The 10,973-nt window shown below is 33.6% G+C and overlaps 1 protein-coding gene across 9 annotated transcripts in view; it reads left to right on the forward strand.

Moving 5' to 3' along the window:
* The window catches only part of LOC106871599 (tyrosine-protein phosphatase Lar), a 586,729-nt gene that overhangs the window by 501,768 nt on the left and 73,988 nt on the right, over positions 1–10,973 (forward strand). For all 9 annotated transcript variants that reach the window (XM_052971329.1, XM_052971328.1, XM_052971334.1 and 6 more), the window contains 2 exons: positions 5,626–5,726; positions 10,692–10,893. In XM_052971329.1, the coding sequence (XP_052827289.1) occupies positions 5,626–5,726; positions 10,692–10,893 (303 nt within the window). The remainder of the gene's footprint in view (positions 1–5,625; positions 5,727–10,691; positions 10,894–10,973) is intronic.

Below are 10,973 nucleotides of genomic sequence, written 5' to 3' on the forward strand. Positions count from 1 at the left end.
TATATATATATACATATATATATATATACATATATATATATATATATACATATATATATATATAAAACTTACTTGGAAAAGGATGTGTGGTGTTTGTTCATATGATGATATAAATATATACATACATATATGTACATACCTACATATATATGTATATATGGGTACAGGACATAAAAAAAATTGAGACAGAATGTGAAACACACACACATACACACACACACACACACACACACACACACACACACACACAGATGTAGGAGATAGGGCATGATTTGAGGAGGATATCACTGATTCTTCCAGCAGGTTAAATGATCACATTTTCTTATCTACTTTACTTAGAAATAATTTGTTATGATTATAAGAACTTTTGCAGAAGACAGATCAAATTATGTGAACATGAATATAAAATAAGTACATAATTACAGTTTAGTGTATCCTCTGATTTTCTCTTATAATTTGCTGGAAAATGCATATTTTTAAATGAATATTTGCAGAAATACATTTTAGAGAGTGTAATGTACGATTACATTGATAAATTTTATAGGTGACAAAAAATTTCTGGAGGTGTGTTTTAGATAATACTTCCCCCATCCTCCAAATTTGTTATCATCATTTCCCATAACCTTCAGCATTTTCATATCTTTCTTTCAAATTCGGCAGTTTGAAGTATCAACATTTCTTAATTTACACTCTTGGAAATGTATTTCTGCACAGTATCATTTATAAATATGCATTTTAAAGGAGCTATAAGGGAACAAAATCAGAAGAAGGGTGAGGTGCGGGTGGGGGAGTTTTCAAAATTTCTCATAAAATGAAAGATATCTTTTGTTTTTGTTTTTTTAATTTATCAATATAATCATAATATATACTCTTGAAAATGTATCTCTGCAAAATTTCACTGAAAACAATATGCTTTTTTCTGAAAATTGTGAGGAGACAAAGTTAGCAGAGCACCTAATGGTAGTTAAGCCACAATAAGTGTAGTATACTAAGATGAATGAAGTTTTACAGGAAATATGTAAGCTTTGTTTCTGTGTTTGTCTTTCTGTCTATGTTTGTCCCCCAACCATGACTTGACAACCAATGTTTGTGTGTTTACATCTCCATAACTTAGTGGTTTGGCCAAAGAGATCGATAGAATAAATACTGGATCTTTTTTAAAACGGGGGCCACATTTTTCATTAACGAAACACTTTGAAACTTGGAACACTGGTAGAATGTGTCATATAAAACATCTTTTTCTCTTAGTCTTCTTAAAAAAAAAAGAAATCCATAAATTATTCCATGTTAAAGTTGTCGTATTTCTGTAATTTCAACCAATCACTGACGTCCATTCAGCCGATATACATTAAGCGCCGACTACATAAACAAACGATTCTGAAACAATTAACCCTAACCCTAACTCTAACCCTAGCCCTAACCCTAGGGTTAGGGTTAGGGTTAAAACAAATTTAAAATGAAAAAAGCAAATAAAACGAAGAATCGTTTGTTTATGTAGTCGGCACTTAATGTATATCGGCTGAATGGACGTCAGTGATTGGTTGAAATTATCGAAATAAGACAATTTTTTACATGAAATAAATTCGAATACAAAAATATTTTTCTGTTCTATAACACAAAATAGATAAGTATACGAAGTTTGAAAGTCTTTCGGTACCAAAAACACTACGTAAAACATTAATGAAAAATGTGGCCCCCGTTTTAAAAAAGATCCTAAATACTAGGCTTGCAAAAAATAAGTCCTGGTGTTGATTTCTTCAACTAAAAAAAAAACCCTGTATGGTGGTGCTCCAGCATGGCCAGCATCAGAAATGACTGAAACCAGTAAAAGAATAAAACTATACATATCTACTCTAAAATACTTTATAACAAGCAAAATTGCTAGTTCTAAAATCTAAGAGATCGATGCTGTAGTTGTACTAACAGGTAATGTTTGTAGTCATTTCAACATGGCTGTCCATTCAGATTTTTTTAACCCCAAGAAAACATCTCTAGCTGGTTAACGATGCACAGCTGCATCCAATATATTGCTCGCATTATATCGGATTGCAAGCAATATATCGGATGCAGCTATTACAACTATTGGGGTTTAAAAATTGCACTAATAGTTTGTTTGAAGGGACAGCCATGTTGAAGTGGCTGAGAACATTACTTCATATAACACATAGCCTTGATAACCAAACACCATTTCTATTTGGTTGGTCATCTTTCAGCTTTGGTGCTGTCAAGCAGTGCTTGTATATCTAGGTAGAGGAAGATATAAAGTGAACTTTGTGTCACCTCAACATTGTGTATGTCTGTGTGTGTGGTGGGTATTTGAGCCACTGGGTAGACCAAAATTACTGTCCTATTTTATTGAAGAGATGTCTGCTCTTTTCATTTCATGGTTGACTGGCTCCAAGTGTAGAAGAAAGTTCTAGTTAAAAACTATCTGCCTCATTAATGTTAGGTACCCAAATCACACATGATGCTGCTTGGAAAAACAGATGTAAAACCAAATGAGAAATATAAAATAGCACTTGTGACAGTTTTATTTCTGATATAGCTGGGACAATCTTTCTCTTTACCATTGACCCAATGATGGCAGCTATTGTCTGAAGACTTGTTGCTTCCAATCTTTTACTTTCTGTCTTGATTTCTTAAGCTTTCTTTCCCTTCTTTTCCTATTAAATGTGTATACAACAGCAGATAGCCTCTTTATGTTTTCTCAACCCGTTAGAAATAGCAGCTAAATCATCCTTAAACTACATCGTACCATCTTAAATATAGGAAAGATGGAGTAAATAACGTAGTCCCATATACCACTAAGAGGATGCCATGGTTGAAATAGAGTTGACCTGGGTTTAAACTGCAACAGGAACAGCTTAAATAGGACATTCATTGTTTTTCCAGAGGTATTAGTGGAATATACAGCATCATAATAGCCTAATCCGCCTTATCCCCTGTTGAGAATTAATTAAAAAAAAAAAGTTGGGATAATGGATCTTAAAATGTTCAGATTTACCAAGATTCAAATTTTCAAAAAATTCTATGAGTTTATATTAATTTTATTAAATGTACTACATTTCTTTATGGTCATCATTATTTTTACTTCTACTTTTCTTAGCTAGTATGGGTTGGATGAGACTTAGCGGCAGTGTTCTGTTGTCAAATATAGTTCCTGCTACTGTTTACTTTGGTCTTTCAAATGATGATCAACTTATGGGGTAAATGTTTTACAGCACATGTAAATAATGACACTATCTATGCAGTAACATTATTTTTACACCGAGACTCTCAAGTCTGAAGACATGCGCTCTCTCTCTCTCTCACACACACACTCTACAGACTTCTGTACCTCTGTTATTTTCACTCACAAAACATTGGTCAGCCGGAGTTTATAGTAGAAAATACAAGATCATAGTGCCACTGTGGGAATTAACTTGAAGCCATGTAGTCGTGATATGAACTTCATAATTACATGGCCATCCATATGATGATTTTTCTATGTATCTAGTGTACTTTGTATAAATTTTGTGTTTTGTGTAGCCCAGCTTTCAGATTAAGAGAAAGAAAAAGCCTTAATTATTATTCTTGTTGTTTAGTCTTAGTTATCTTTGATTGAGTAGTCCCATTGATGATTGTTGTCGGAGACTAGCCCATCACTTTGTATATCAGACTACATTTTTAGTATAGTAAGACATAATTTGAAGAAATTTAACTGTTATTTCTGGTTGGTCAAGCACTCAATTTAAAGGCTTCCACATTGACTCAGGTTCTTTAACGCAAATGGTTGAGTGTGGGGTGCATCGAAACTGTTAAAAGAAAAACCTTTTGATAAATAATTTCATAGAGACTGTAGAGACAGACTTGTTTGTGTTAATTTTTGTTCCTGTTACTACCTCTTGTTCCTCAACAGTTATACCCACATCCCATCCAAACTGTATGACACCATTACATTAACCATCATCCACATAATATTGGCCTGGTTGTCTTGCATCTCTGTTTGAACAGGAAACCCGTCCACACAATAACAAATTCCCCCCCCCCCATATTTTAAGAGAGGAATGCAGGTGAATTGCTTGACTGTGGTTCTTATTTCAGCTGATGAGGGTTCAAAAGCTGAATTTGAACTCCTATAAATAAATAAAGGAATGTAAGTTGAATGCTGCAAGGGGATTTATTGTGATGCTCCACTAATTTTAGTGCGTAATAATAGATATTTTTAACTTTGGCACCTAACCATAAATTTTGGGAATATGATGTAATAGGTTAATTCACCCATTTGGTATTTGTTTTATTAATTCTGGAGAGTCTTAGAGAAGATTATATTGATTGTAACTAACTACAGCAAGTTTAAATATCTGTGTGTGTTTCTGTTTGTTAGCCCTGAGGCAGTTTTTAATTAACATCAAGAAATGTGATATCATCCTCTTTCACTGCAGATACTATCCTATTTTGGGAATATTTTATCTCAATATAGCTTTTAATTAACTTTTTTCCCTTTCTAATTTAACAGTAACACCAGTAATAACATATTCCGGCTGGATTTTTTTGGTTTTTAATTTTTATGAAATGAAATTATTATACTTATTAAAAATGCAAACATAGTTGAGGGGAGTAAAATTGATTATTGATTGTAGTTTATTGTGTGTATCAAATATGTATTGAAGAAATGGTTGATGTCAAATTGTCTGTTCACTATACAGCATCTTCATGATAGTTTCCTATTTCCTTAGCAATAAATTCAGTTATTACTTGTTATGGAAGACTGTTCTGAAAACATCACTGCAGGAAAGTTTATTAAAACTTGGAAAATCTCCAAAAAGGCAGTTCCGATATAATTTGTTTTAAGATCAGATTAGTAGACATGCATATGAAAATAAATGAAGTATAACATTTTAGCATGACATTGCTACAACTACAAAGACATTTTTTATTTTTTTATGGTAAAGGTAAAAGATTAAAAAATAATGTCTAGAATGATTATATATTTTCTATTGAGTTATCTATTTAAGCATAGGAGAAACCTTATATAATTTTTTTTTTAAATGTCACACTTTTATCAGTAAACTGGGTCTTCCTTCTTCACGAAAACCACCATTTTATTTTGATTTTTCAAAATTTAATTCATTGGTAAATCTTTTATTTTCAAGAACCAGTTCTCTCTTATCTTTTGTTATCATATTTCTGTTAATATATGCTGACTTTGTTTCAATTAACTGAAGAATTTAGTAAAATAATTTGGTCATTAAGTTGGTGTTTGCAACAAATTAACATAAAATTTTGATAGAAGGTCTTTAACTTATGGTACAAACAGGAAGGTTGGTATCAAGAGAGCTAATGTCATTGCTTGGTGCTATCTTGTGATTTTATGATTTTGCTTTCCTGAAAATTGGTGATAATTTTTTGAGTTCTTTGCCAATATGTTTATATTTTTTAAATTAGCTAATAATTCCTATCAGTGGACTTGTTGTTCACTTCTGTCTCGCCATAGTTTATAATGTTTATCTAATATCAGTTATATTAACCATTAATTAACTTAAGAGTGTTGATGTTTTACTAGAGAAATTATACTAGTGTTCATTTATGTCATTTAAAATGATGTGATTGTTAACCAACTATTTTTTTCCTTTAAACTTTCAGCCCCAGGAACAGCTCCAAGGAATTTGCGTGGAAGAGCTGCTAGTGCAACCACCATATCTTTGGAATGGCAAGAACCTGAAATTCCGAATGGAATAATTGAGGTAAGCTAAGCAAAATGCTATTTTATTAATCTATCAAGTGAATTTCAATTCAGAGAATTTCTCTCTCCCTCTTTCCATTTCTGTCTGTCTGTCTCTCACACACACACACACATATATGCACACACACACACACACACACAACTAAGCTCTGTAAAACATTTAGTTCAGTTCTTGAATAATTGTCGTTCACAACTCAGTCCTTATCTGTTTTATTATAATTTGACTTTTGTGAACAATAGCTCTCTTTCCAGCAGTTCAATCACTAGACTACACAGGTATTTCTGTTTGAATATACTGGTTTATCAGGTCCAGTTTATTATTTACGTCTTTCAGTGATATGATTGGTAAAATTATACAGCACATATAAATATATATCCATCCATCCATCCATCAACAACTTTTTTATTAACTGGCATAGGTTGTTCATATTTCACATGCTACTAGAGTAACTCTTCTTCTATATAAAATTACTACTTAGCATAATTTGTCATAACAGGTAATGCATTATTGAACCCAGCTCTTGGATTCTGATGTGTACTGTGGTACCCACTTCTTCACAGCTTCCTTCACCTTGTCAGTGTCATCAAATCCTTATACCCTGGAAGACAAGCCCAGTTTGCCAATTACCTGATTTGTTGCCAAAAATGTGTGTGTGGTTGTGCATTGTCATGGTGAATGTGGATCATTTTCAGATTCTTGTTTTGTTTCTTCCTCTTAATGGCTGCTATAAGCTTTTTGAGTGTCGCAGTGTACCACATGCTGTTTACAGTATGACTTCATTACAGAAAATCAAAGCAGATGATGCTCTTGTCAACCCAATAAACAGTCACCGTGACTTTTGTCAGTCACAGGCTTTTGAACTTCTTAGGCTCTGGAGAAGAGATGTGATGTCATTTTATAGACTGAGCCTTCATTTCCAGATCTTAAAGATATGCCCATGTTTCATCCCATATCACCATACCAGAAAACTATATTTTCATTGGCTTCAAACACTTACCAGCAGATCAGAGTTGACATCCACCCACTTTTCCTGCCCAGAAACTGACTCCCCATACACTTCCTGATTTTCTGTAATGCAATTGTGATGACAGTTCACTTGTGCAGCAAATCATTTTATCTACTCACTGGTAATTTGTGTCACCTCTCATAGCTGGTGGTCTCCTACTGTATGGTTTGTCTTCAATGCTGGTTTCCTCTTCTTATATTTCATCCATCTTGCACATTGTCCTTGTTAATGGTGTCAGTTTTCATAAACAAGCTGTGTAGCTCCTACTATGGATGTTGGACAGTTTGCTCCCTATCTTTATCAAGAGCTCAATACTGGAACATTGCTTCTGCTTGGAAACCATTATCTGCTTGCCATAAAGACCAAGAAAAGTCATTACAGAGGAATAGTTACCTCAACAATATATACAATCTGAATAGCTTATGTTAGTTGCTTTATTTTGTGTTTGTTTGTGTATAAAGCTTTAGTGTTAGGAAGGGCATCCAGCTATAGAAACTATCCAAAACTGCGACACTGGAGCAAGATGTAGCCATCTGATTTGGTGGATCCTGTCAAAACATCCTCCTCATGGCAGCATGGAAAGTAGACTCAAAGATGATGATGATGATACATGCATGTGCGCAAGCACACACATGATGGGCTTCTACATAGTCATCCCTATCATACACAAAAAGATTCCATTCAAAAGACATGGTAGAAGACACTTGTTCAAAGTGTCTCTTATGGTTGAAGACACTTAAAATGCTGCACAGTAGCACCAAATATTCTCTTCACTTGCCCTAATAAGGTCAATCTTGTTGACTTTGGAACTGCCAAATGTTTTGAAGTTAGTTACAGACACACTGGACTTAACCCTGTGTAGAGATCATTCAGCTCTTTGGAGCCAAAACCTGGGCTGTGAAGAAGAATCTTGATGACACACACACCAGGTTTCTGATGAAGGTTTAAAGTGTCATTTGTTTTTAACACAAGACAAAGATTTTATGGACACATTTCACCCATCTCTGCTAATGTTGGTCAACACAGAGCAGGCTTTATTGGCCACTGCTTTCATGCTGAATATTACCATCATAACGTCTTAAAGACTTAGTTCTGGTATATAGATTTTATAAGCTTCAGTTTTATCAAGTCGAAAAAAGGTACTTTTTTTAATTAATTTAGGAAATTTATCCTACATTAGAATAATAAAGTTTATCATACATTGGTCACTGAAATAGAAATATGATTAAAATTAGAGGTTTCTTAATTCTTTTATTAATACAGTCTTAAATTACTGATCATTATGTTTTGGGCTTTGTTTTTGCTGCATAATTTTTCTCTAGACCTTTTCCTATTGTGACTTGTTAGAGTAACAACAGCATCTTTCTCTCTCTCTCTCTCTTGTGAATCTGTAGTGCCAATGTACAAATTAACTCTGGAATTGTGAACTAGTGAATTCTAGGGTGTTTCATGCTGACAGTGTTCATCATTATGATTTTGGCTTATACACATATTGCACATACATCCCACCCCTGCCCCTTAAAGGAAAAATAAACAACTCCCCTCCTTTTTCACTGAACAGAAGGTCTTCTACCTTCACTTTTGTTAATATTCAAATGTCTAAGTGAAGGAGACTTTTACTAATGTTTTTGTTATTGGCTTTGTTTCTTCTACATCAGAACTACATTTTCTGTCAAGTTCATTTATAATCATGTTTGAAATCTTGCAGTTTTCTGTTTTTTTGTTCTTTAAAAAGCTATATACTATATATATTATTTTGAACTACAAAGCCTGCAACATGATTAGAACAATACTTTATTTGCAAATTAAATATTGTTCTAAAAAAAAAAAAATCCGTTGATATAAATTTCAGATTCTGATTCCTTTCTTACATTATATTCTTGTTGTGTTTTTAGTGAAATAGACTAGGCTAAAAAAACTATTTGATATTTGCCTGACAACTTTGGTAGGTATTTCACAAGCATGTACCAATTCTAATGCTAGTGCTTCTTGATGTTTCTTATGAAACCTAGAGCTATTCCCCACTGCCATTGATTGAACACAATGCATGAATCAAACCAAAGTAACTTCTAGTCTTTCTGTAAGCAAAGAAAGATAAATTAGAAGGAGCTTCTGAACTACACAGTTTTACAATCATATTATACAGGTTTCAGTCCCATTGGGTTGAATCATAGGCAAGTGTTTTGTTTAATAGCACTTAGCCAACTAATGTCTTGTATGTGGAACATGTTGACAGGAGCTGCATGGAAACCCACTGTATTTGTTTGTGTGTATGCAAGAGGGAATACATGCACATATTCTTTTATTTGTTTCAGTAATTTGACTGCAGCCTTCCTGAAAAGGTCTAAATTATCAATTGCATCCTTTATTTTTGTTTTTTAGTTCCTAAGACATGGTTTGAAGGGAATTTAACTCCTATTTCTGTTAGGCAAAGTGACCATGTGCAAGTTCCAACATCGGACTGCTTTAATTGTGTTAATTTTTAATTTTAGCTAATGCCTTTTGCTGGGAAAATATAGAGGTACACATTTTCCTCTGATAGTGTAGAACTTCTGAAGGTAATAATGGAATAGAATTATGAGGAAAGTTTAATTCTGGACCTATTTATAATTATTTGAATAGTTGCTTGATATGGAAAATGTTTCTTTTTAATATTTTGAGATTTATGTAGTTACACAAATCTTATCTACGAAACGAACAATTTTGAAATTATATATATGATAAAACATCATCATCACCACTGTGTTTGAGGATGGAATATGTTGGATGGTTTGACAGCATCTGACTGGTCCAAATACTGCAAGGTCCAGTGTCTGCTTTGGCATGATTTCTATAGCTGGATGCCCTTAATACCAGCCAATTCATAGGATGTACTGGGTGCTATCATTATTATTATTATTGAGTGACAGAGTAGTGCATGCCATCAAAGTGACACTGGGGTAAAATATGCAAAGGCCAGACTACCTGTCTGATAAGGGTACACCAGGTACATGCATCACAACCATATGTATGCAACATGGTGATCTCATTTCAAGATAAACAACACATGACCTTGCAGATGGGGCCCAGTTAGAATTTTCTTCAGTTTGACGAGCCCATTCTGCTGAAATGGTCCTTGAATAAGGGTTGTCGAATGAAACACACGTTTCCAGAGGTGAATTATTCAAACTCCAAAGAATTCCTCTTAACACATGGCTATGATGTTCCCGCACGACTTCTGCTCATGATCAGAGATGCACATGTCGTCAGTCACCAAGGGACATGCTCTACAGGTTATAGTCAAACAAGTGAGAAGCCAATCTGCGGTATTGAGCAGAATATTTACTGTAGCCCATCTTTTGTACCAAGATAAAACAATATGCATGGTAACACTTCCAATCAGTTAAGATCAGAAGCCATGAGAGCCAGTAACTGGTACTGCATCATCATCATCATCATCATCATCATCACTATTATTATTTGTGGCACCAGTGCCAGTGAAGTCACTACACAGCTTGCAAGCCTAAAATTCCCGTTGAATGAATGTGGCTATAAGTAGAGAGGGGAGGCAGCTTTATCCGATGGAATGGGAGGTTAAAGTGTGATGGAAGGGCCCAAAACAGAACGTTGGTAATTAACATTTGAGAAATAAAACTCCATCTATCTTTTGTGAAATCTTTCGAATTAAATTGGCCAAGCAGATCAAATATAAGAAATATTTGCAGACAAAATAAGATTAATTGAAAACAAAAACAATAACAAACTAACCTGCTCGTTTTGAAGAAAAATTTGGTATGAACTTAGTATAATGTAATGTTCTTTAATATTTAACATTTTAATAATTTTTTTTTTTTTAAATTGCTGGAAGGAAAATGCTTTTTGTTAGAGTTGCACTGTTTTTAAAAGTCCTAAGAAAAACACATGGAAAATGCTTTCCTTAAACATAATGTATTTATTTTTATTTATTTATTTTTTTGCAGGGATATAAAATATTCTATACTTTGAATCCAGATCTCCCTATTATTCTTTGGGACCATAAAACCCACAACAATGGCCAGAATAAAGTGGAAACTCTTCTTAACTTGAAAACAAACAGCACATATACTATAACCATTTTAGCTTTTTCTAGTGCTGGTGAAGGTCCTCTTTCAGAAGAAATTCAAGTAATGACAAATCCAGGAGGTAATGGAATCTTTATCACCCACTCCACTTCGTTTGCTAATTTTTGATGTCTTTTTTTTAATAAAAAAAAAAAAAAAAAA

This window comes from Octopus bimaculoides, chromosome 10, assembly GCF_001194135.2.
Source record: "Octopus bimaculoides isolate UCB-OBI-ISO-001 chromosome 10, ASM119413v2, whole genome shotgun sequence".
NCBI classification, from domain to species: Eukaryota; Metazoa; Mollusca; class Cephalopoda; order Octopoda; family Octopodidae; genus Octopus; species Octopus bimaculoides.